General features: G+C 37.9%; 1 protein-coding gene across 1 annotated transcript; it reads right to left on the reverse strand.

Annotated features, from left to right (window-relative positions):
* Window positions 1-1,656: 1,656 nt before the first annotated feature.
* Window positions 1,657-27,431, reverse strand: LOC127660552 (cysteine-rich secretory protein LCCL domain-containing 2-like). The gene is made up of 15 exons (XM_052150875.1): window positions 27,293-27,431; window positions 23,856-24,187; window positions 18,791-18,909; window positions 18,156-18,288; window positions 13,982-14,097; window positions 13,495-13,595; window positions 13,243-13,410; window positions 12,328-12,388; window positions 12,172-12,238; window positions 11,951-12,081; window positions 11,797-11,840; window positions 11,378-11,450; window positions 11,186-11,261; window positions 5,922-6,052; window positions 1,657-3,639 (listed from the first exon to the last, which is right to left on the reverse strand). The coding sequence occupies exons 2-15, from the start codon at window positions 24,108-24,110 to the stop codon at window positions 3,588-3,590; spliced, it is 1,527 nt and encodes a 508-aa protein (XP_052006835.1). The 5' UTR covers window positions 24,111-24,187; window positions 27,293-27,431; the 3' UTR covers window positions 1,657-3,587.
* Between the last annotated feature and the right edge of the window lie 531 nt (window positions 27,432-27,962).

Consider the following 27,962-nt stretch of genomic DNA (forward strand, 5'->3'; position numbering starts at 1 on the left):
ATTGTCATTAATATGGCCTCATTGAACTAATGTGTTCTGTTCTTCTTAAATGTTGTTTCCCCCTATAGACAGTCCTGGTCTGTCCCACTTCTGCCAAATCATGAATCAATGTAGTCAGTTCAGCTGGCTCTATTCTCTGGAGTCTGCGGAATGCACATTTTCTTAATATAAATTTTTTATTTATAAATTAGCAACTCACCCAAAGGTGTTTTGTGAGCTTATTGAGACTGAATCGAAATGCTGTAAAACTGTTGAAAACGAACTTTCTCTATAATTCAGTCTGCTGTACACACATAGAAGCTGGCTGAGTGTTGAGTTTGGCTAAAGTGTTTCCATCGTATTTCCAACAGTGGTTGATTAGCAAAACACGTGAATGAATGAGTCATTCCGAGACATTTTCCAATGCTCAAGTGTCAAAGACGCAAGTCACAAGCTGACATGAATAAAATAATTACATGTGTCACAAGGATCTGGATACTCGTTTCTGCCTGTTACATGAGCCATTGTGCTGAGATTTTTTACTTTAAGTTGGGCACCTCATTTGCAGAGAAAGCTAAAATATTTCTAAAAAATATATAGTGGGGCTGGTAAAGCTGTATTATTGTTAATTAGTTTGTCTTATTGATTATTAACAGGGTTCCCACCCTTTTTGACCAATGAATTTTCCAGACCTTTCCAGTCATTTTTTAATGTCTGCAAATACTAGGCAAAGTGTGACTATTTTGAAGATGCTAAAATATAACACAGTTTTGATTTATTTTGGATTTTGTTTAGTCACAACATAATTCCCATAGTTCCATTTCTGTTATTCCATAGTTTTGATGACTTTACTATTATTCTAAAATGTGAGAAAAAAAGATATATTTAATTAAGAATGGGTAAGTGTTTCAAAACATTTGACCTGTAGTATATGGAATTTCCATAATTTTTCCAGGCCTGGAAATCACATATTTAAATGATATTTGCAGGTTACCCATGTTCCCATGGGAACCCTGCATTAAATACTTCTTATTGATTAAAGATTATGTGAACAACTTTTCAAAATGTACACGTTTTCTTTGAGTAGGGAGTTTAAAAAGTCTGACTAAAGTGTCTAAGCAGGATGTTTCACTCCAAGTATTACCATATACCTTAAGAATTCCTACTCCTTTTTGTCTCGGGCGTGAGGAAGACATGATTAAAGGGCAGAGTAATGATGTTCATATTTAACAATTTCGACAGTGGCCTGATTGTTGGTGCCAGATGGGCTGAGTATTTCTGTAACTGCTGATCTTGTGGGATTTTAAGTCTCTAAAGTTTACTCAGAATGGTGCCAAAAGCAACAAAAAAAAATCCAGTGATGGCAGATCTGCAGATGGAAACTTCTTGTTGACGAGAGCGGTCAACGGAGAGTGGCCAGACTGGTTCGAGTAGAGAGAAAGGCTACGGTAACTCAGATAATCACTCTGTACAATTGTAGTGAGCAGAATAGCATCTCAGAATACACAACTCCACGCACCTTGAGGCAGATTAGCTACAACAGCAGAAGACCACGTTTTGCACTTTATGAGGACCTTAGTGTTCCTAATAAAGTGTTCAGTGAGTGCATGATACATTTTCAGGAGAAACAACCTTTTTTTCATAAGTGCATGAGAAAAGAAGTGAAGTGAAGGTGAATACATTTTGACAGATTTTTATTTTTGGGTGAACTATTCCTTTAAATCTACACTGAAGATTATTGTACATATAAAACCCATGACCTGAAAAAATATCAAGTCAACACAAGGCCAAAAGTCAGTTTATAGTAGTAAAAGGTTTATAGTCTTAACTTTTAATTTAAAAAACAATTATCTTCTGTTTTTTTAAAGCACAGATGGCATAGACTTTTATATTCTAACAATAATAACATGAAAAACACATATCAGAATATTTACATCCACCTGTACAAACATGTATGACTTCCCCAAACACATTAATATTCAAATGTTATGCTGCAACAGAACTGAGGTAACCAATTCCATGAAATTATACATACTTATATATATATATATATATATTTATATTATGTAAGAGGGAGTGGAGAAAAGAAAAAGCAGCAAGACAGAAGCCTTCAAAGGCTATAGATGAGATCATGCTGCTCTGCAGCCCTTAAATGGGGTATAAGAACATTTACATTTAGTCTAAATATCTGTAACTGGTTATGCAACATTATCCAAATAAAAAAACTTATTAAGCTTAGAAGTAGATATAGACAGCAGTCCATTTCCTTTCTAAGGCAAGGCTTTACATGCAATCAGCTTAAAGGGATAGTTCACCCCAAAATGGAAATTCGGTCATCATTTTCTCAGATTTATGTGGTTTCAAACCCATATGACTTTCTTTCTTCTGTGGAACACAAAAGGAGATGTTATACAGAATGTTAGCCTCAATCATCTTTCTCTTTCATTGAATGGAAAAATGATGCAATGGAAGGGAATGATGACTAAGACTACAGATTGAAGAAAGTCATACAGGTTTGGAACAACATAAGGGTTAGTAAATGATGAAAGAGTATACATTTTTAGGTGATCTATTCTTTTAAGTACCTTTAAATTTTGTGGCAGTATAAATGTTGTTTAAGACAACACTGTGCACTTTATTTCATTTCACAAGTTAAACTTTAAATGAAATTGCTTTTGGCAGTGATATCCGACTCTGGGTTGTATATAGCGTTTAACCAAACAGGAATATGTTAGCAGACGTTTGGCTCGAGTCGGCACATATCATGTGTCACATTCATAAATATTTGCTTCCTGTTCCACAGAATTTGCAGTTCTAAGGAGGGGTTAGAGGATGCATAATAATAGGTCATGAAAAATGGAGGTGCCATATTGATAGATCAGTCTATGCATGCACTCAGTGCCTAAGAATTCTCCTGGAACTGAACAATTGTGAAATGTTTTTGCATATTTATTTGCAGTTTGACTATATTGAGCATTGTAGACTCTGGAAGGCTCACATGCATTGTAAAAGGAAAGATCTCTTTTTGTTGGAGGTCTGCCTTCACTCCGTCCTCCTTCCCTTTTCCATTTCTCTGCAGAGCATCTGCCCATCCTCTACAGGACTAACAGATTCCAACAACTGTACTAGACACATAACATTCAACTACCATTTAACCCTCCCTCAATTTCATCAGACTATAGAAATTATAAAATGAATGCAAAAAGTGAGAAACACAACAGACCTGACCAATCAAAATATAAAACCAAATTATATGTACAGATTAAATACAGTGTAATCCATACACATTTCTTGTCAGAAAAATAAGGATATAAACAATGATTAAAATCAGCACTGCTGTTAAAATACCATTTCGACCGCACTGCATTTTGGTAAGACTTGCATGTGTGATCAAACACATTTTTAAACGTACAAGTATGAAACCTTTGGAAGTCTTCTGATTGAACCAACAGTAATTTAGAAAACTAAGTTGGAGAAGACTTAAAGAGGTCCTTTGCCAGTGTCTTTCCTCCCAAGGTGACAGAAAGACGGGAGAAGTTGCATTCCACATTGACATGTCCTGTCTTTGAGGGCAAACAGGAGACCTTTTTTTCAATGTCAGTGCTGTCTCACTCCCGAACAGCAAAGACTCGAAACGAACCACCTTCTGTATTGGTTTTACTATAAGACAAGAGAGAGGGGGAAAAAAAACATTTTAAAGTAACAGAACTTTTTACAATTTAAACAGTGTCTGTCAGACAGGAAACAATCAAACCTTGGACGCCCACATAAGCACTACTGTGCAACATTTTAGAGCAATTTTATAGCGCATACCACCAGGCCGTGTCTCCAAAATTAAGACTCACTATAGGGTAGCTTTAGTGGGTCCAGAACACCTACGGTCAACTAACACAAAAATGCCTTAAAGAAAAACAGCTTAAGATGGTTTTGGTTGGTTTCTCAGCCTAGTTAGGCTCGTTTTCTAGTTTTAGAAGAGTTTTGTGGACTTTTTGGCTGGTTAGGCAGGGAGACAAGTTGGCTGACCAGCTAAACCAACTGAAGACCAACTTGGACAGGCTAGGACCCTAGCTAGGCCAGAAGACGACCAGCTTGGCCAGGCTGGCAATCCATGCAGACCAGATGAATACCAGCTCATTCAGGCTGGGAGATTAACTAAACCAGCTGAACATCTGCTTGGCCAGGCTGGCAACCATCTACAACAGAAAAGACCAGCAAGCTCAGGATGAGAGACTAGCACCGTCAGGCTGAGACCAGTTAGACCAGCTGAAGCTCAGCTTGGCCAGGCTGGCAGACCATCTAGACCAGATGAAGCCCAGCTTAGTCAGGCTGAGAGACCAGCTAGACCAGTTGAAGATTAGCTTGGTCAGTCTGAGAGACAAGCTTGACCAGATAAAGACCAGCTTGGTCAGTCTGAGAGACAAGCTTGACCAGATAAAGACCAGCTTGGTCAGTCTGAGAGACAAGCTTGACCAGATAAAGACCAGCTATGTCTTATTCAGTAAAATAAATATTTAATGAGGAAATTCAGGGCAAATAGGAAATAGGATCCAATTTATTTAGTCACTGTAACTGGTCTTGTCAGGGGATTTAGTTCGATTATCTTCTAAATTGTTGTAGATGTTCTACTCAATCAACCTCAATAATTCCTTTACCAGCTAAATTCTGCATAGCTCTGGAAACCATGACACTAACACTGACTCACTGTGTCTCATGTTGTGGTTTAATTCAAATTATACCTTTTTTCCAGCAGCCATTATCAACTACTGTTTTTGGCCTTGCCTTGGCCTTTTATTTAAAATGGATTGGCCTTCAGGTGGTGGTGTATTGGGATATGTTAGACTAAAGCTGGCTTAGTTGGCTTTAGCTGTGCAGTAATTATCCTCAACCGGGACCAAGTGAATCAGCCACAAACAACTTTTCCATCCAATGGAAAATTGAGCGCATGTGAATACTTCCCTGTTAATAAAGCAAAGTTCACATGACTGGTTGCCCCCCATTTCCCCTATATTGCATCATGTGAAAGATTTTCTGAGCCTACTGAAAGCCAATCTAAGATATCACTAAATGGCTTTACTATGCTGTCAATAGACCGCTTAGGGTCAGCAACATGTTAGAGGAGTGGAGGATCAATTCAGTTGAAGATGGTGTTTGATTTAAGCATTAGATTTCATTGCATTGGAGCCGATTTTGTCTATATAAGCACTTTGCATGCAGCATTGAAGTGCAGGGCTAGAGTAAGCAAAGAGAACCTGTGTGGTCCAGCCACACTGAGAAACCACACTATTACTCTTCAACCACTAACATGGCACAGGCAGATTTGGCCATCTGAGTGGTCCATCGTGGTATCTGACCACTGGATTGAGTTAAGGTCGCTCAAAAGGACGAGTTTTGCACCCGTCTATGCAGTTTTGTAACTGTTTCTCAATGCAAGCATGTGCTAGATGGACATCTTTGACCATTGCGATGCATCTTGCTGCTTTTTAAGCATCTCGTGCCATGATAACACATAGTCTTTAGATCACAGTCATGAAAATGATTTGTTACATGTTATTGCTAGTCAAAGGCAGGTGGTATGAGTGTAAGGAACATTCTCCTTCTAGAGAGCACTACTAGGTAAAATGAGTTGGTGAAGTGTGCGTTATCAATAATTTGGTCTGCATTTTTATCTGTAAATTTTAAATATGTTTTTACATTAAATCAGCCAACACTGAATTGTGTCAAAGTTTATGAGTACAATAACATCAAAACTAACAGACATGAACTAAAAGTCACAAAACTTTCCCACAGGGTCTTAAAAAGTTGACTTGAAACACTCACTAAAACGCATTTGTTGCGCTGTGTCTAGTTTAACGAAAAACATTTTCAGATTGAGCGGCCCCTTATGGAGAGAAGGCAATGAGTGGAATGGAGAACAGAGGTGAAGTAAGATACAGAACATGTACCTCTCAGATTGGATGCCATTCCTCATGGTCCCAGTATAACTTTTCCTCTTATCCAGAGCCAGAACATCCACATAGCCCCCGCCAGCTTTGATCACTCCAGCATGGATAGCTGCTCGGCAGATACTGGAACCCTGGCCATGGGTAGACAAAGGGGTATTCTTTGAGTCAATATGCTCTCCACCTCTAGTCTCATGTAGAGAGGCATTCATAAGTGGTTCCATTACACTGGCATTCATTCCTTCATGCAAGAGATTTTATATGGTCATGGCCTCATGAACACACATGCTTGCACATCTGTTACATTACATTTATATACATAGATCATGCATTGGACAATAAACACAACCCCATTACAAAACCCCTATAGGTGTTGGGGTGTGGTTGCTAGGGCATTACTTTGTGGTTGCTAAGGTGTTCAGAGTGTCTTTTGTGCACAATGCTATGTGGTTACAATGTGGTTCTGGGTGGGTGCTTACTGGCCCAAGTTACTGGCCAAAATCCCAGTCCCAAGTCTGAATAGTATTCGGACCTCTTCTAGATACAAATTGGATCTAGAATACAAGTCAGATCACTTCAAAAAGTAATTTCACACCTTTCCTCAACAAACCACAACATTTATGGGATAAACAGAGTGAGATGAGTTTCGCAGCAATCCCAACATTGTCTCATGACAGCTCATGATAATTCGTATGAGACAGCAAAATCTTAAAATATGACTTTTATTCACCTAGAGACTAACCAATCAACTAACAGATTTTTAAATCAATACAATAGGCATAACATTTTAGCCAGCCTCCTATCCGACTCTTTATTTTAGGAAAAGAAACTTCATTGAACAAATTTGGATCCTCATTCCATTATTTATTTATGCAATACAAATGAATAACCTGTAATACTCTTTCCTTGTCTGGTTCCAAACCCAATGTTTTCCTTCTTGCATTGCACACTAAATTACGTTTTCCTGTTAAAATCATGGTTAGATTAAGAGTTTGGGTAAGGGATTACACTTTATGGTTAGGTTTAGTTAGAACAGTGGTTTTTAAAGTCCCACACTTTGCATTTAACACCCTATTATAAGATGCCCATTTCTCAAATCTCATTCACTTTCTCACATATAGTAGCACTTAAGTGTTAGCACTCAAACATTTGTCTAGTTTCAAAGGGGAGCGTGACCAAAAATAATTAAATAAAAGAACCACTAGGTTAAACTAATGGAAAACTGTAAAAATGTAATTTGTCAATTTGTCTTTTTTCTCTATGGAAGTACAAATGGTTCGATTTTGTACGAGCCATCTCCTACGATTTCGCCATCTCATACAAATTATAACATCATAATACCAGGTTGTTTAATCCCTAACAATAGTAATAGTGAGCAATAGAAATGGTTATGATTGACTTAGCAAGCACCACTATGTTTTCAAAGCTTGGTTCAACAGTCCTTGATATGTAAACAGTCTAAAGGAGCCCAGACAAATGACATCACTTCTCAGTCTGCAGTACGCACAAGAGCAAGGCCAGAGCTCATGAGCTCCAGAAAAGGCAAGCTGGGCAGATGCCTGGCATCTGACCAGCTTAGTGTTCAGGGCAGGGCATGAACTTTCTGGATGTCTGGTTCCAGAAACCCACTGCACCCTGGAAGAGGCCTCAATCTTCTTTTTCTTCTGCTGATCAACAACACAGTCTCAATTCTCTTTCTTTTTAGAAATGGAGTATAACACCGGGCGTCCCCTGAAGCCCACACCTCGGCTAATGAAATGCTCACAGCTCATCGCACATGTCTGGGTGCCACTATCTTAATATGCTCATCCAATTGCTCATGCATTAAGTATAAGTGTATGTTCAAACAATGGCTACCTTTATAAAACACTCAGTCCTAACCATTAAATAATCAGAGTATATTAGTGCGCCGATCTAAGGCCAGCTGTATGGAACTCAGCTTTTACAGAAGAATGCAGATGCAACAAGCCAAAAGGCAACAAGTTCATCTGAGTTCACCCACCACTAAACATCCAGGCCATTCCAGAGCCACATCCCATTCAGATAAAAAAAGACAGGAGAAATCAGACAGAGGTACAAGAGGACATGTGGGAGGGGTTGCAAAGCAATGATTTGATGGGATGTAAGAATCATTCTCGTGATATCTCGACATTTGACATTTAGATGACAGAGTTGACCAAAACTGTAATAATAATGCAAAGCTATTTATCCTGATAATGAAGAATCTAATTAAGAAAAGAATATTTGACAGAGGTGGTGATGCAGCTGATGTGAATTAAAGCAAAGCACTTTGGACCTTTGCTTTAAAACACTTTGGACCTTTTTGGACTTTTGGATAATTGAAAATGTAATTCACACCCAAAGTCAGTTATTCCACTTATACCCCCAAGTAGCCACATGCACATGAGTTAATCCAAAGACATTTGTTCAGATTATCAGTTCAGAGTGTAGAATTATTTCTGTATGTCACCGATTGAGTAAAACAGCCCAAGCCATCATAACACTTCAAATCAAATCAAATCACTTTATTGTCACACTACCATGTACACAAGTGCAACAGTAGGAGAAATTCTTGACCTTCAAAAGTTTCTGGAAATAACATGGCAAAGTGATTTGCAAATGTAATGTGGATAAATCTGGAACTACTTTATAGCTGCGAAATTATAGAAAATTATTACACGGCTTCTGATTGCTCAATCGCAGCATTCTGAAGTCAAATATTATTTTATAAAGGCCGACAAACTGTATAATTGACCACTGACAAGGGGAACTGATTTCCTAAATAAACGTACTCATTTCTACATCTCTGCAGTCTTATTCTTCTCACATAAAATTAGTGAACACTCAAAACAATGTTTCAGAAACATTTATGTATATATTTATTTGGTAAGTAGCTGTGTGATAAGCAGTCGGAAAAGCATCCTGATCTTGTGATAATGACCAGCTGACTGTACATTATTACTAACTTTATCAACCACCTTGGAAATGTGTGTCACCCAGTCAAGAATTTAACAATGGCAGGTTCCGAAAGTAAAAATCTCATTCATTTTCTCCATAGGCAAATGGATTTTTAACGATAACTTATAAACCTTTAAAAGACAGACCTATGGTGAGCTCTGAGGTTGTAAATAGATGATATATGCTTCTGTTGAAGCCACAGTCCACGTTATTTCAACTTCATTTAAAAGAAATCATGTTTAATAGCAAAATGTGTGGTCAATAACTACACTACTCCATGAATGCTGAAGAGAACGATAGACTAGTCAGAGATTTGTGGCAAAAAAACCACACCAAAAGAGCTATACAATGACTGCCTACTACACTTAAAGTGTATTGTTTCTATATTTAAATTCAGTAACTTAAAATCAATAGATTTATATTTTTTCATAATTTTCCAGTTGATTACGTTATTCACAATACTTCATTGGATTGTAGTTAATTCCCTCCCTTATGTACACTTACTGAGCACTTTATTATGAACACCTGTACACCTACTTATTCATGCGATTATCTAATCAGCCAATCGTGTAGCAGTAGTGCAGTGCATAAAATCATATGGGCCAGGAGCTTCAGTTAATGTTCACATCAACCATCAGAATGGGGAAAAAAATGTATCTCAGTGATTTCGACCATGGCATGATTGTTGGTCAGACGAGCTGTGTTGAGTATTTCTGTAACTGCTGATCTCCTGGGATTTTCACGCACAACAGCCTCTAGAGTTTACTTAGAATGGTGCCAAAGACAAACAAAAACATCCAGTGAGCGGCAGATCTGCAGACAGAAACACCTTGATGATGAGATAGGTCAACGGAGAATGGCCAGACTGGTTTGAGCTGACAGAAAGGCTACGGTAACTCTGATAACCGCTCTGTACAAGTGTAGTGAGCAGAATAGCATCTCAGAGTGCACAACACGTCGAAATGAGGTGGATGGGCTACAATAGCAGAAGACCATTTTGGGCACTTTATTAGGACCATTGTGTAAAATGGTAAGTACACAGTCTTTGTTTTGAAGCAAACAGTATTTGAAAATGTTGCAAAAAGGCAAATGTTTGTATTGTTGTGATTCACCTCATAGCTGGTTGGTTTGGTTCATTGCTTACCTACGGAAAATACCTATGGAAAAAACGTATGGGAAAAACACCAGAGCTAAGACCCCTGAAAAAGTGGGTGGGCACTGCTGCACTTTATAATGTGAGATAATAAATGAAGAACTTATGGCATGATGATTGAGATTGATAATCCCTGACATTCTCAGGCTGTTCCCTGAGCAGTTAAGAGGTCCATAAGGCCAAGACCTCACCTCAGGTATGCACAAGTCAGTTCTAGAGAACTGCTTTTTAGGTCCACTTACACAGCTGCTCTTCTGTGGTCAGTCTACACTCTGGGAGAGAAATTAGTGGTGACAATGTAGCCTACCTCCTCAACAACTCCCTTGCTCACCCAGACCATTCTCGCGGTCCGCCCATACCACAAGATCAGCACACTCACTTTAGCACTCATGAATGCTTGACAGCAAAAGCCAGTTCTCCCTCATTTCTCATCTCTCAGCACTTTAAGGGTCGCTTGCAGACATGCATGGGCTTTATGTATAAAACTTAAGAATAGCTCTTAAAAATGGTCTTAAACTTTGACTTAAGTTTCAAATATTTCTTAGTAAATAGTCTTGTATAAGAGTTTTTTATATAGCTTTTAGCTTTATTTAAGCTAAAAGCTCAATTTCAGCAAAGTTTGAGCCTGAGTCTTAAGAGCTATGTGAGGTGACAATGTAGTGAATCAACAACTGAATCAGCCAATAGTGAGCCTGAAAGGGTAATACATCAAAGCGTCAAGACTCCCTTCATTCATTTGCATCTGACTGCCTCCACAACAACACATAAATGCTTACTTTACTTTTAATCACTTCCACACACTGTCTACTAGTGGTGAGCAGTAAGATGGCAAGAAGAGAGCAGGTCAGTCATGAGCAGCGAGCCAATCATAACAGTGGCCTTTTATTGTTAAGTCTTAAAGGAGAAGCAGCACCAAAACTGAGTGTTTCTGACAGAGGGTCAAAATGAGGGTGGAAAATCATCATGTTTTACAAATATATTATAATTTTTTTTTATGTGTAAAAACCTTTACTAATATTATAAGTGAACCTTAAGGATAATATTAAAATAATAAAAAAATGTCATGACTCCTTTAAGTCTAGGAATAAGAGCAAAATTACATCATTCTTGAAAAGGTTTACATTCTTAAGACTTAAATTGAACTCCAAGCACTTACGTCACCGTAGATGTTGGTGCCGACCACTGTAGCCCAGTATGAAGGTTCATTTATGCAGTTGGCAGGGCAGAATACTCTAAAGAGGTAGAGTTGGAAAAGATAAGTTGCATTACAATAGTAAAGTACAACTTCTTGATTACATCCATTTTAAACGGATTTGATTAAAAATAATATAAATAGTTTGAACTGTACCTTGGGCAGTGAGAGGAAGCCTGCCTGAATGGACAAATCTCAGCTACTGTCGTGTAGCAGTCTATAGTTTGCTCTAAAAAGGGGAAAAATAGATTAGAAATGGTCTATGAGGCATATCGTCCATCAAGGCCCAAAAAAGTAATGTAACGGGACCATGGATAAATACCATGTATCAGATGGTAATACCATGGTAATTGCAAGACTAGTGTTGTGCTACCATGGCATATGTCCACAAACATGGTATTATGTATTATGCATTGTTCTATCAATTGAAACTTTTTAATAAGTATATTAAAAGTGTGTTGCCAGTTATCTTAGCATCTTCAACAGTTACTGACTCTTATCCACTGATACCCGCTGACATTATCAGCGCAAGGAGAATTTTTGTGTTCAATTGATAAATCAATAATTTCACTCACCTTCCACTTTTGACACCATAAATGCATTGCCGGGTTTATATTTACTGAAAAGAAAAAACAGAATGCACAGATAAGAGTCAATAATTATCACTGTGTATTGTAAATTGTGAACAAACTGAGTGAAGTGACACTGTAACCTTGGGATTCATCCTACCTGAATGACTCGACACCATTCTTGGTTGCCTTTACAAAGAATGGGAAGTTGTCTTTTCTTTTGGTATCCACAAGGCCACCATTGTTGTCGATTACACCATTGTGGATAGCAGCGCGACAAATACTTGATTGCTACAATAACCAGAAAACAATTAATTAAAAAAATGCACATTTATCATCTCATTATATGGGACACATTAGATCTCAAAGTGATATACTTACAACATCATAGTAGAGTGTCCCCCACACTTTCCCTTTCTTGTTTAAGCAGTTGGCTGGGCAGTTGTACCTATGAAAGAAATTATGTACACCAGTAAAATTTCTGAACTTATCTTCATTTCAAATCTTTAAAGAAATATCCAAGTATTTTGCACTGACCTGTTGCAGGTTGCTCCTTTACATTTGTCCCTCATTTTTGTCTCGCACTTAATATTTTGAGCTGTAATGTAAGAGATAAGACATTAGAAAGAAACTTTTATATCAAATGCACCATTGGTGCTTCTATGCACCAATCACTGATGCTGTATGCTCAAAGTAGCCACAAACTTTATATCTGCTTTACCTTGTGCAGTTTTCTAAAAAAAAATGTGCCCTTTTTTACGGTCCACCAGGACAAGCATGCTAAACAAATCATCTGGAAAATATGTTTATCAACTATAAAGAATTTTATAGCATTACAAAGGGGAGGATCTCAGTTTGAGTGAGCTTCTAGTCCACTCAGAGGCCGAGATATTTTAAGAAAAAAATGGGGGTTGATCATGAACTGAAAATTAGACTGAAAGTCTATGGACCAGCACATCTATGGAGGGCTGAAATACATTAGAGTGCCACCTACATTTCAGATCTGCATTTTGTGATGGATGGTGATAGAGAAAAAAAATATTGCTGTCATCTAGTGCAATAAAATAAGACATTTTGCTGGGAGATAGAGCAAACAAAACCAGAATCACATGTTTATACTTTTAGGACAGAAAAAAAATATATATATAAAAAAATATATATACACATTATCATAAAATTAAAAAAGATAAAATATGATTGTCTTTTTATTTATTTATTTATTTGTGCAATTAGTCCACAGTATGTGTGAATAGTGAGCTTTTAAATTTGTATAAAAAATTGCAGGCGGCAGCCCAAAATACACCAGAGTTTAAGAGTCTATGTGACGATTTAACTTTTTGAAACATAACGAAGACAAAGAGACCAGGAATGTTTATTAAGGCAGTAAATGGGGTCAATTTTGATTTCATGTTGATTATTACTGGGTAGTGATTTCCAGCTCTTCAAACTCACCTAGATATGCGGTGCTTATAGATTTGGGTGAGGAGGGTCTGGTAGATACAAGCTTCTTAGGAGTGGAGGGTTTGGACTGAGGCTTGGTTGGAGTAGTGCGAGGTTGTAGGGGCTGCTGAGGCTTCTCCACCTCATTCATATCTGGAGACTCATGGTGTTCAGAGACTCCTTAAAGTCAAACAAAACTCACAAATTAAATATAGATGTTTATGAAATGCTTGGATAGAAGTTCATTGTTCCATTTCTCCTCACCCTTGTAACAAAGTTTGTCCCTGCAGCCTCCTCCATAGCTTGGTGGGCATTGGGAGCAGGGGCGGCCTTGTTGGTACGGGGCTTCGCCGATCCAGTTTCCTCTAGAAGAGAGCACAGGTTCAATGTGAGTTTGGAAAATATAGCAAAACCTACATACTTGACTAAGAACTCAACACATCAATCACTCTAATGCTCTTTGCACATTATTATCATACTCTCAAAGATCTTGAGACAAAAAAAGCTATTCCCAGCTGCCAAATTAAATAATTAGCCTGAAAAGAATAGCCAAGTCTGCCCACGTTTTTCTTTCTTTCCTAAATCCTTCATTTACTTTTCCGTTTCCTAAGGATTGATGGTGTTTATGGCTGCCATGTTTAGTAGGATGGAATCTTCACTTTAAAAAGTTTTGTTCCATAGGATTGTCATCAGGAATAGTAATTAGGCATCTGGTGTTAAGTGGATAGAAGTCAAAGAAAGATAAAGTTACTTGGGCGAGTAGTTGCAGACCAGATAGATGGCATTCTCCCAGATTTCACCCCACACATTCATACGTGGACACTGGTGCACTGCACAGCCCACACGATTGGTTGTTGCCCAGACCAGCTGTAAACAAACAGACGTTCATTATTATTTGTGGTGTTTGTTATGGAAAGCATTACTATTACTACTGCGCATACGAAGAGTTAGGTATGTGAATTAACTCTTAAATATGTGACTTGAGAGGTATTGCTTTTCCCTTAGCAGACAAAAAATGGGTGAAAAAAAATCCAATACATTTACATTGAAGAAAGGATTCAAGTCATATCTAGGGACTAAAAAAAAGACTCTTGACTTGAGCCATTAAACAACCACTTACCAATAACCTGGAATGCCTTAGCAACTGTATAGCAATGTGCTAAACCAGTGGATATTTTGACATTCATTTTGTCATTCTGGAAGTTTCAAGAACTGTATGTTCTTTAATAAAAAAAACAATGCTACCTCGTTAAAAGGAGTTGTTGAATTACACTAAGAAATATGTCTTTTATATGTTGTACATATAGAGTTTTTAGCATTCTAGTACTCTGTTTTTAGCATTTTTATTAAAGAGGTAGTTCACCCAAACATGTCACCATTTACTTACCCTCATGCCATCACGGATGTTTATGACTTTCTTTCGTCTGCTGAACACAAACAAAGATATTTAGTAGAATATCTCAGCTCTGTACGTCCTGTACAGCCAGAACTTTGAGGGTCCAAAAAAGCATATAAAAGGCAGCTTTAAAGTAATGCGGTGTTAAAATCTGTTTAAAATAATTTATATATTTTTCCCCACACCTATCATATCACTTCTGAAGATATGGATTTAACCGCTGGAGTCATATGGATTACTTTTATGCTGCCTTTATATGCTTTTTGGACCTTCAAAGTTCTAGCTACCCTTTACTTGCATTAAATGGACCTACAGAGCTGAGATATTCTTCTAAAAACCTTTGTTTGTGTTCAGCAGAAGAAAGAAAGTCATACACATCTAGGATGGCATAAAGGTGAGTAAATGATGAGAGAATTTTCATTCGTGGGTGAACTATCACTTTAAGTTAGTTTCCAGAGTCCCGCTTGTTGAGAAACACTGTGCTAAACCACTCAGAACACCTTTGCAACCACATATCAACACCCTGACATTCAGAAATCTAGTTACAGCATACAGTTTATCCAGCTTATTTTTTCAAGATTTTTTGAACAGTAACTAATAAGTAGAATCAGGATTGTTTGTTTTTAAGGTCCTTGACCATATCACTCTCTCTTTTCAGCATCTGACTGGTTGGGGAGGGTATGGTATATGTAAAATGTATCCAATTACGAGTCTCATGCCCAATTTAATTTGATTGTATATTCATTCTTATCAACCCCCCTCTGATGAAGAAATGTTCCCCAGCAGGAAGTGATCTGCAGGAAGGGGCAGCAGTAGTAGATTGATGGAGACATGGGGGCAGTGAATACAGACTGCACTCTTTCATTCTGCCCTGTTGGGGTGGAAAGAGAAGCACCTCAAGTGTGACCAGGGTAGTTTCCTGAAAAAGGTGTGTGTGATTCTTCCCTTCATCCACTCTTATCCATATAAACAAAGTAATGCCTGTGTGCAGTCCATCGAGTTGCGGTCAAAGCCCGCGCTGATTCACTTCAACACAATGGAGTTCAGCGAGTGCAACCCAGCAGCACGAGCCAAACCATTTGACAGTGAAATGAAAGGGAAGTGCTTACTCAGGCTGTTTTTTTTACATACAGTTAAACTGCATGCTGGGTTTGCATCCAGCCCCGTCAAGTGCGTGCACAGGGAGTGCTTTTCAATTCTCAATCAGGAATGCACTTCCTGTGCTGAGGCCACAGGCGGTGTCGGCTATGGGACAATGATTCAGCAAAAGCATTGGCCTCAATACATCTTCCTCTCCTGTCTAACAAGACAAAGTATAATTCAAATTGATCCCTGAGGGATTGCCTGGCACGGAGTAGACTGCAGGACCTGCAGACCTGTTCTCCCACGCCAGGCACGTGAGAGAAGGGAAAGAGGGTCAGGGAGAGATGCACGGACTTGGCATGGATTTCCAGCGTCTCTGCGTTCTACATCTTCAAAGGAATTTAGGTCAAACAGGAAAATTAATCAGGAGGCTGGGAACATCTTCCAGATGGTTGCGACCAGCTTTCAGAGGGCCAGTGTACAGGGGAACGTGCATTTTCATAAACTCATCCCAGCAAAAATGTCTGAGCAGAAGGGACACCAGTGCTCAGCTCCTCTCTCTTTCCATTTCGTCATTTGTTCTCAAATGTTTAATCTGTTATTGTCTCTCTATAACTTGAATTGGTCTCACATTCCTACTCTTCTGTTTTTGTGCATTACAGCTGTTTGATCTGGCATGTCTAGTATGTTTTGATGGTATCCACATTACTATTTCGAATGTAATACTTTTTTAAATGAGGAAAGGGAGCCAATATAGAGTGTAGAATAAAACAGCATAAGAATCACAGCAAATCATTGGTTGCTTGCAATTACTACTATAGTGGCGCCAAAAGTATTTGAACACTTAAAATGCATAAAGCCTCACTTAAAGTAGAAATGTCATTGCATTTGATATAAAATATCAAGTTTTGCTTGAAAGGTGTTCTTGTGCTATCTTTAATAAAAATGCCACTTGGTTTAAAATTTTGAAATCAAACCTTATCAAAGACTTAAAGGGACAGTACACCCAAAAATGAAAATTCTCTCATCACTCATCCTCATGCCATCCCAGATGTGCATGACTTTTTTTCTTCTGCTGAACACAAACAAAGGTTTTTTAGAAGAATATCTCAGCTCTGTAGGTCCATACAATACAATTGAATGGTGACCAGAAATTTGAAGCTCCCAAAAGCATATAAAGGCAGCATAAATGTAATCCATATGACTCCGGTGGTTAAATATACAGTATGTCTTCTGAAGCGATGTGATAGGTGTGGGTGAGAAACAGATTGATATACAAGTCCTTTTTTTACAATAAATTCTCCTCCCTGCTCAGTAGGTTGCGATATGCACAAAAAATTTGAATCACCAAAAATAAAAGAAAAATGTGAAAGTGAAAGTAAGTGTAGATTTTACTTAAATATTGATCTTTTTCTCACCCACACCTATCATATATCTTTTAGAATATATGGATTTAACCACTGAAGTTGTGTGGATCAATTTGATGCTCCATTAATATACTTTTTGTAGCTTCAGAGTTCTTGCCACCATTCACTTGGGGGGACCAACAGAGCTCAGATATTCTTCTAAAAACCTTTGTTTGTGTTTAGCAGAAGAAAGAAAGTCATACACATCTGGGATGGCATAAAGGTGAGTAAATGATAACAGAATTTTTATTTATGAGTGAACTATTACTTTAAGTTAGATTATAAGTATTACTGATTTTAAAGAATTTTAAGTCATCTAAAGGCCCCACTGGACGTTTCCTGAGGCCCCCTTGTTGAGAAACTCTGTGCTAAGCCACTCAGAACACCTTTGCAACCACATAGCAACACCCTGACAACCACCCACAAGGACCACTGACATTCAGAAATGTAGTTACAGTATACAGTTTATACAGCTGATTTTCTTCAAGATTTTTTACAAAAAACCCTGATTCTACTTATTAGGTCCTTGACCATTTCTCTCTCTCTCTCTCTCTCTCTCTCTCTCTCTCTCTCTCTTCAATATCTGACTGGTTGGGGAGGACATGGCATATGTAAAACGTTTCCAATTACAAGTCTCATGCCCAATTTCATTTGATTGCATTTTAATTCTACTTTAGATAGACAATCATGCTCTTGTTGAGTCTGCATTGAAATCTTTTCTTTCTTTCTCTCTCTCTCTCTCTCAGCTTATGTCAGCAGTGTTCAAGACTGCATTCCAACATGCTGCTTTTAAAGGCGCTTTTGAATGCATACCTATGCATGTATGCAGGTCACACATGCTACTTGTTAAACACAGCTGGTGAGGAGCAACACATGTACTCCTTTGCAAACAGTTTTTCATCATAAACAAGGCAATGAATCTTGTAGACTGAATCATGTTGTTTAGATTTAGTCCCATAGAGTATATTGTTTGGATAAATAAGAAAAACTGTTAGTATTATAGTAGTGTTGACTGTAATAAGTCTCTATCAGTCCCTCACCTGGGTGTAATGTGTACACATGGGTCCAGAGCAGCGCTCGGGGCAATAGGGATTGCACTCATGAGGGTAAGGGTAGGTGTAGTCCTTCACCTCATCATACCACGCCTGCACATGGTAGACAGGAGATCGGTACCTGTCAGGGTAGAAACAGAATAATTTAATCACAGAAATCACAGGAACAGATCACCTGCTACTGAATAAAGTGGGAGAGGGAAAGTACACTCCTTATGTCAAAGTGTTTTATACGTACCATGCATTTATATATTTCTCAGTTTGGCAGATGCCTAAGTGCAAAGTAACTTAAAATGCATTCAGTGTATATACAACATAGCAGCATGCATGTTGTTCCCTAGGAATCAAACCCATGACCTTGGCATTCAGGATTGCTACACCTTTTTACCAATGAATTTGCTTAATTATTCATGTTTTTTCATGATTATTAATGATTCGTGAAATTCAGGATTTCGTGATTCTTCTATGTTTTAAGAGATTGAGTGAATTTCCATTTATATATCAGGTGCCAGCCTTTACATTTTAAAGGAATGTTCCGGGTTGAATACAAGTTAAGCTCAATCAACAGCATTTGTAGCAAAATATCCACAGAAAATTATTTTGATAACCTTGTGCTCTCATACCTGCCCCAGTGCACTGCCAGGTTCTGCCCAATGGACATGAGCAGATTTTGAGGCCCGTGTTCCCATTGGCACTGTTCCGCCCAATAAGTCGCTGACTTCTCCAGTTCATCATCCCATACCTGGTAATACACACACAAGCACATTCACACTCTCTGCAGACATGGCTTGTAATTTTCATACAAAATACTGCACGTGCTGACTTTCATTCCCAGGAAATTCCCTATGACTTCCTCTTGCTCTCCATTTTCACTATGGGACTTGGAATCAGGCCCAATACAACTATAACATTGGCTAGAGGCACACACATCAGAGCTTGGCTCACATCCACTATAAATCCCCTGCAATCAGGGTTAAATGAGACAAATTTCCCAAGCTTATTTATCATCTATTGGAAAAGAGGGAGGTCTCCATTCACACACTTACTCAATCCACAGAACAAGGATCTGCCCCTCCAAGGAACTCTCAGTAAATTTCCAACTGCATGATGGGTACAAACACTCACACATTCTGCAACCTCAGTCCTGTTCAATGCCACGTTACTGAAACCCCTAGTTGTTCACTGAGGCCTGGCAAAGAATTCTGAAACTCCTGCTTCTGGTAAACAAATCTCCACTGCTTCTCTCAAAAGGTATTAAAGGGATAGCTCAACAAAACTGAAAATTCTGTATGCATTTAGTAATCCTGGTGTCATTTTAGACGCATAAGATTTTGTATTTTTATTTCATGGAACACAAAAGGAGATGCTAGCCTCGGTCACCATTTAATTTCATTGTATGGGGATAAAAAGAGGCAGTAAAAGTGAATGGTGACTGAGACCATCATCATCATCACGAAAGAAAGTCATACAGATTTTGACAGATTTTGGGTGAACTATCCCTTTAAAAGGTACTACACAACTAGGCCATTTCTCTCACATATCTGAAGCCTCATCTCTTTTACTGTAATGATTTTATACTGTTAATCTCTGGCTCTGTCCTCTACTTAGTCTGGCTCTCTCTGCAGGCAGCTAAGCTGAAGTGTAATTGTCTCTACAGTACAAAGGCATCTCACTTGTAAGATCCACATGACTCTACCAATTAATACAGTAAAACCTGGCACCAACAAAACCTTAAATATTTACTACACTAGAAAAAAGATGACTGCAGCTAACACAGAATGCAATTAGTACAAATCAGTGTCATTAACTTCAATAGTGTTGGTTTTGTACAGCTCTCAACATGTGTGGTCGATATAAAAACAATGGCTTGGCTTCATGCTAAAGCAATAATATTGTTACAAAACCTAATGACCTGCCTTGCCATCTATTGTCTACTTGGCAGTTTCTGTACATTCTAAGGCTAGAAACATACTTTACGCAAGTATGTGTATGCCAATGGTCGGTTGAACATACATTATGTGCATCCTAGCATTATGTGGTTGCAGCAAACCTCTGTACTCAAAGGGGTGTTAGAGTTACCTTCAAAAGACTGTGCCCTTAAACTGGTTGTGTTATTATTCCGGTAATAATATGTTGCTCCGGCATGACAATTGTAAACTTCAATAAGAAAAATAACCATAGAAGCAGACTAGGGATGCACCGATACCACTTTTTTCCTTCCGATCCAATTCCGATAAAAGGAAATCTCATTATCGGCCGATACCGATACCTATACAATACCAATGTTGTTTTTTTGCATAATCGGTTTAGAATATCTTTACATTATTGTGTGGAACTAATTGGGAGTACTCTTTAATATGTAAAGAAATACAAACCTCTAACTGCACATTATTTCAATATAAATGTAAAGTTTATTAAGAAACACTTTATTATTAACTAGTATACTGGATAATGCAGCAGCAAAATTAATCGTAATTCCAGTCTTCAAGTCTTCAGTAAAAACAAAACCAGTGTTTTATATAAGTATTTATTTTTATACTTATTTTGTGCAATCTGGCAACCATACACGCGAGTGCGCTTTTTCTATCTCGCTTTCCCCTTTGAACAAATTTAGTGATCTGTAGTGCAATATTCTGCTCAAGGAAAAGTGTTATAGGGTTATTCTGTGTCCATTCTTGAGGCTGCTTGTGATAGTTATTTTGCTACTTTGCAGGTAAACCTTCTCAGTGATTAAATTCAATATAAATGTAAATCTCTGCATCATTGACCTGTTAGCAAAAGCAAGCCAGAGACGAATATGTATATGTATTTTTTTTATACATAATCATGTATAAATATTTTAAGTCCCTTCACACCTGTATGTTAATCTAACTCTTGCAGTAATCATTTATCATTGTCATGCAGCCTGTGTTATTCAATTGTGTGCTGAAAGTCAAACCATCGAGGAGACTCCCATCATGATCCTTTTAGCATGTAAACAGGTAATGTTTTTGAAAAAAATAAGTAAACTCGCCCGCTTTGCGACAAACATTAGAAGTTCTATAAAAAAAAACATTTTTTTTTATTTAAACAGACCCCTGATGTAGAGATTGTTAAATTGAATAATAAAATAACAGGGAAGTAGAGATGGTAAAATACATTTATAAGCCTTTATTCAGTTTTTTAATGCCTGATAGAAAAGTATCTACCTTTGTAGAGCAATACAATACTTTAGGCAATTGCAGAATAGTCTCACTAGTCACAGATATACTTCAGAAAATTGAGTACACAACTATATCTGGGCTTAAAAGATACAAAAAACAAATCAATGCAGAACATTGTATCTCAAAAGGAATACAATGTGACCCCCTATGCACTACTTAAAGCCCGATGTGGCCCCTTTACAAAAATAGTTGCCCACCCCTGCTTTAAAGGATTCAGATCTCTTTTTTGTTCAATTTAGTTGTAAGACATCACTCCACTTTTCATTCACAGTTATTTTTTGGAACCCATTCAACATAAATATTGTTATAAATTGTAAACAAATACTAATGATGACAATAATAATACAATTTGTTATTAATATATTGGCTTTTAATTTTAAACACAGCAGTAATATATTTCAATCGTGAACTTTTTAAACCCTCACGCTTTTATTTTGACTTTCTGAACTCTCCAGGAAGTCCTGTATGTGTCTGTTTGTAGGCAAGTTCACAGTAGTTTAATTTGCTTCTTATTCAAATTCTGGTAAAATGTACCTTAGGTGCCGTTCTAAAGGCATATTATAAGTGAACCGAACTATTGAGTATCTACATCTGAGATGTTGTTCTTGAGTAGCGCTCAAATATTGCGCAAGGCGTGAAGGCTAAAAATAGCCTCGAGTGTGTGTGTAAACAGAGCAGAGCAATTCACTGACGCGTTGGCACTGCGTGTACTATATATTTAGTTATTAAAAACAGCCTTTTGTGATTCACAGAGCTATCACACATCTTCAAGTGGCTTTGAATACAATGCATGAGTCATATGAACTGCTTTAATGTTGTTTTAATGTTTCTTTTATGTAATATTTATTACATTTTGACAGTAACCAACATGACTAACACGCAGTATTGGATTTGGATCGGGCTTGACGGACCAATACCCGATCCGTCTAAAAGCTTCAGTATCGGAGCCGATACCGATCCAGCAATCGGACCGGTGCATCCCTAAAACAGACATTTCCCACTAATGTCGGCTATAATGCCCCTTGTGGCAACATTGAGAACATAACGCGCATTTGCCACTTATAACTACTGAAACCCCTGATTGTGTAGATGAATCTCAACTGCTTCTCTCAAAGGCATTCAAGGAATCATTCACCCAAAAATTTTAATTCTGTTTTTATTCAAATTTGGAAAAAAATATTATGAAAACTCACTGTAGAAGCAGACAGTTTCAAGTAGGTATAGCTGCAGGCTGTAGACTCCAAATGAGGGCGGGATCTCCAGAGGGTGCGGTTACTCCAAAGTTGGGCTGAGTTACTCCAAAAGGGTGTTGCGCCAACTCCAAAGGGGGGTGTCACTTCCACTCACGGTTAAGGTTAGGGAAAGGGTTAGGTTAGGCGCTCCCTTTATCTTAGCTGGTGTTTTGGAGCAAACATCCCTTTTTGGAGCACTGCCTGCAGCTATCATGGTTTTCCAGAGCAACCACTGGGTCATCATGATGATTCTAATTGCCTGTTTAATGTTTCTTGTCTCGAGACACAATGTAAAACAACCGAAACGAGCAATCCAGACTGAGAACAACAAACATTTAAGTTATTTGGAGTAAAAATGAATTTCACACTCAACTTGTGCAGCTGCTGGCTGTCATAACAACTCATTGTAGTTAATGTGTCAATGCAACTAACCTCGGACCATCGCTTCATGTCATCTACATACTCAATTGAGGCACATTAAAAAACAAAAAAACGTAATCTCGATTCTGCAAAGTATCGGCACTACAGAGACATATTTTTATTAGTTTCTATGTAATACTTTACCCACTAAGAATATACGCTGATGTAGGTGAAAACACTGGAGACCAGAAATTGAAAACTTGTGGAACATTTCCACTTTTAGGAAAAAAAAATTTCCTTCTCAACAGTTCACAATAATGTCCGTTATAGCGGCCCATGTGACAATGTTGAGATCGCAATGCGTACTTGCATTTGCCACCCAAAAATACTGAAATGCCTGCTTGTGTAGACGAAACTCAACTACTCTCTAAAAGGCATTCAAGGGATAGTTCACCCAAAATGAAAATTCTGTGATAATTAAGAAAAAACAATTTTGAAAGAGAAAACTCACCATAGAATGGGACAGTTTACACTAATGTGCGCTATAGCGCCCCTTGTGTCAACGTTGAGAATGGAACGCACAATTGCGTTATGTTAAGATTTCGGTCTGACACATTTTGGAAAACAACTACATAGGAAACAGTCTTAGATTTTGGCCATAATAAAGCTTCTTAGAAGGCAGCATAATTTTGTTGTCAACAGCCTTTGTTTGGGAGTGCATTCATAATGACTAACAATGCTATCTATGTAGGCATCTCTCTAGGTTTTGGAACACATTCTTCTACTTACTGCTAGTTACATTAGTCTCTCTGTACAAACCCTTGAAAATACATAAATAATAAAAATGAAAAGGCTGTTAATGTAAAATGCTTTGAACTGTGTTCCACTCTCACCATGTACTCCATGTTGGATGCAGTGGGATACACTTCTCCTCTCAATTTGTTGTGTAGTTGCAGAATCTCTTCCCGGTCCGACCACCGGATGGCTCTGCGGGTGCGAATGGGTGCATCAGCATTTGTGCTGTTGGGCTCCAACTCATCTTGGTAGCGTTGCATTAGCTGCCTGAGCTGCAGGGAGTCGGGCAGGAACAGGGAAGCAGCCAACCTGGCACCCAAGAATAGCAGCGCAAAGGAAACGAATCTGTGCATGGCAGCGGCAACAGCAGTGTTGATGCTTTCAGAATCAGACTACAGTAGACAGCCTTGTGTGAGCAAGTCTTCAGGATCTGGAAAGAAATTTGGTTTCCATGAGGACAAGAGTTGGGAAAGTTGTATTAAACATACACAGCAAACATGTCAACGTGTTTACTTACAAAGAGGAACAAGCACTTCAAAGATTAATTTGCTCAATGCATTTCATTTTCACTCTTACTGCAGTCTGACTAAACAAAAACCACAGATACACACTAACAAAATGCAAGCATATAGGTAAAGTTTGTCAAGATAGACCTAGAAGTTAGCATGACAAAGCCTTGTCTGAAATTTAGACTAGTTTTAAAAGTAGAAGTTTTATACAGACATTACAGAAATATACATAGCCAGCTAGACAGACTGTCACATAGATAGTCAGATAAATCGCAAGATAGACAAATAGAAAGATAAAGAGAGAGAGACTGAAAGCCCTTTATGGGTTTGTATATATTTACATTTTTGACAGTCTTAAACATTCCATTGGACCATTTGAACATTCCGTCAATGTAAGTCTATAAGATTTTTACATTTTGATCATCCACTGTGTGAAAACTGTAAATCCGATCAGTAAGAAAATAAATATCACACCATTCCAGAACAGTAAGAAGGTCTGTACCAAGTTTGGTGAATGTATCTTGAAAGCTCTAATGTTCTAAGAGTTAATGTTAGAAATGTTGGTCTCAGTTTAGGGATTTTGAAAAACCCTAAACCAAGTTTGCAGAATAACAGTATGGCTTTCTCAAACGAACATAATGATGAGAATCATGGTCAGGAATCTGAGGGTTGCTTTTCTAGAACTAAATGAGGTGCTGTGTCATGCAGGTAACTCCTATGTTTAAACTTGTGCTTGTCAATTTATCTGTGAATCTCACAAAAACACATCTAGATTGAATTTCAACCCAAAATCATAAAAGCATATTAAAGATTTTTTTTTTTTTTTTTTGCATTGTGGCATATTTTCTTGAGCACATCTCCATAATGCATCCTGAAAAATCTCATTACCATAATTACCCAGATGGCTTACTTTTGTGTTTTTTCCCATTATAGATTGCAACAGTGCCTGCCCACTTTTTCAGCGATCTTAGTTCCATAAGTATTTTTTTCCCATTAATTTCATCCAGAGACTTTTCATAAAATCCTCAATAAAAGAGTTGTAAAGCATGAACCAAACCAACCAGCTCTGATGTAAATCGCAACATTACAGACTTTGTTTTAAAGCAAAAAAAATATTTTTGAAAATCCAACAGAAGACAAAGGTACAAGTCTGTGCACGTGCCGTCTTTCACGAGGGCGAAGATTACAATCCCATGAAGCAGTGCAAATGACGGAATCGAATATTAAACAATGGAAATGTATAAAACTATCGGTTTTAGATTGTTAAACAATATAGTTTATGTTTATTGTGAAATATTCCGATATACACAAATATACAAGTAGTTTGAGTGTGCAGGGATACTGACTCATTCCCATCATTCAGAATGCGTCATGGGAGCGTGCGGTCGCTCCGAGTCACGTTTCAAGAGCTCGTTGGCCGTGGTTCTCCTGAACCACTGGTAATGTAGTATATATGTGGTATATATATATATATATATTTATTGAAATATGTCCTGGACATGTTCTAGACATGTTTCAGGAGATTCACCCATTTACTTCTGGCACAACTGATGTAACGTGCTCAGATGACAGTTAGCATCTCTCCTCACTGTAGCAGCACTCACTAGAGAGCAAATTAAGTGTCCCATATTGATATACACCAAATTAATGGTTTAGAGCTCCAATTAGAAGAATGTTTGTTTTAGTCAGAGCCCCCAAAGGCCCCATCATTACAGAGCTAATACAACAATTATCTTAGCAAAGCCCCTCAAAATGAAATCCCCTTTGTAGTCTTAATATAAACCTCAGAACACAAAAGGATTAAACTACTGAGCCTGATCTCCTTCGATTAGATTTTTTTGTTTGATGTACCAGCAGGTCTGTTTTATCTCTGCATGCTTGGGATCTACACACATACTGAACTTTGTTTGTCAAACTAATTCCTGTAGTGACAGTGGGGAAATGGATTATTCAATTGTAATATGTTGTCAGGTATGGATACTCTGAAACAGTTTACATGTTTGTCATTATCATTCAGTATATAAGCAAGCATACTTGGTTTACACTACCAGTCAATCTCAGAATGGAATAATCCAGGATTGGACAGGACAAGAGGTGAAAAAGAATGATACAGAAGAGCAAAGTAAATTTGAGTTATTTAGTGGAAGGAGAAATGGAACGAGTCACAACACCCTACAAGTGGCCGATTAGAGCCCACAGATCTCATGCCAATGTGCCCAACAAGTGAGATAACAAGCCTCAGAATCATCATGCTTATTACCAGCTATAAGATTCCAATGTCTTCTATTTCTCACTCTGTAACGGCTCACTACTTATTTCTCCAGTTTCTCTCTCTCTGTTTATTTGCAAGCCTTGACATCCAACACTCAGCCTAAGTAAACATGGCTTTGCTTCAGTTCCAGCTGCTTCTCTCTCCCTCTTTCTTTCTAGCTCATATTCAGTGCCATCTCATCCCTCTTCTGAATTTTATACTACCATGACAGACAGAGCAGCCAGGAAAATGCCAGCCGGGCACCTGGTCCACGTAAGCATGAGCTTAAATATGGCCAGGAGGTCCATCTGCATGTTTATCGATAATGCTGGTCAGATCGTCACATTAAGCTGTCTTCCAATGCAAAAGGTTTGTTAAGTCAGTCTGATATAAATAAAAATAATGGACATTTTATTTACTAGAAGACAAAGAGGATGTAATAACTGCATGACATTAATGCAAACTATACTGTAATATATGACAGTTAAACCACTAGCAAAATTGTCTAGCTTGCATCACTCCATACATCCTACAATCTTCGGGCACCCCATCTTTTGGACACATCATTTGATTGCACAAACATATGAGTGGACCATTGGCAAAAACTAATAGAAAGGACAACAAACACCAAAATTGCACGGATACATTCAACAATACAAAAGACTACATTTAGATGCAATGTATAAATTGCATTAAAATGTAATGCATCAAAAATGTCTATGAAGACTTTTAATTTGGCAGTATAACTTTATGCAGAAATTTAAACACAGTTTACCTAGTTTGAGTCTTCTCCACGAGGTATTTCAGGGGGTTACGACAGTGCAATATCTTCTCGCGGCTGGATTAGATTCCTTCCAACAAGTGTGAGTAGTTGTGGCTGTTTGGCACGAGCTGAAGACATTGGTGATTTGGAGTGTGTCGGTGCAGTCAGTGCAGAGCCTTTTATAGAGAAAGAGAGCTCCGTAAAGAAGAGGAGGAAGGTTCTGTTCTTGGCAAACATCAGGCGCTCTGACGAACGATGTCAAGTTGAAAACGCAAAGAACGTAATTCATGGGTAACCATTACTCAAGACCACACGAGATGATGATGATGATGATGATGATGTTTGATGATTAATTGTTGATATGATATATCGGGGTCAGTTTGGGAGAATAACTCATTAAAAGTAAAGATGCTCTAACTTAAATACATGTTTTCAATAGCATGATAGTATTTTAGCTATTTTCACAACATTGCATGTTCTCCGGTAACGATCTTCTTTTTTGCACTGGTGTACGCAGCTCAACAAAACACTTATTTTGCTAACGCTGTAAAAGGTAAAACGCTCAAAACATTTAAATGAATGTTAAGCGGATTTATTTGAGCACATGCGCATAAGTCAGTATGCTCAGGCAAAAAAAAAATTATTCTTCTGATTAACACTTTTTATTGTTTCGGACACATGA

The sequence above is a fragment of the Xyrauchen texanus genome, chromosome 2, assembly GCF_025860055.1.
Source record: "Xyrauchen texanus isolate HMW12.3.18 chromosome 2, RBS_HiC_50CHRs, whole genome shotgun sequence".
NCBI classification, from domain to species: domain Eukaryota; kingdom Metazoa; phylum Chordata; class Actinopteri; order Cypriniformes; family Catostomidae; genus Xyrauchen; species Xyrauchen texanus.

What these genes read in the sequence shown, in the direction of transcription:
- LOC127660552 (XM_052150875.1), bottom strand. Translation starts at nt 24,110, where the DNA reads ATGCACAGATTCGTTTCCTTTGCGCTGCTATTCTTGGGTGCCAGGTTG. An exon ending in GTCTGCAACTACTCGCCCAA is followed by an intron (nt 13,596 to 13,981) that starts GTAACTTTATCT and finishes GCTCTCTTCTAG; the next exon opens with AGGAAACTGGATCGGCGAAG. An exon ending in GGACACTCTACTATGATGTT is followed by an intron (nt 12,082 to 12,171) that starts GTAAGTATATCA and finishes TGGTTATTGTAG; the next exon opens with CAATCAAGTATTTGTCGCGC.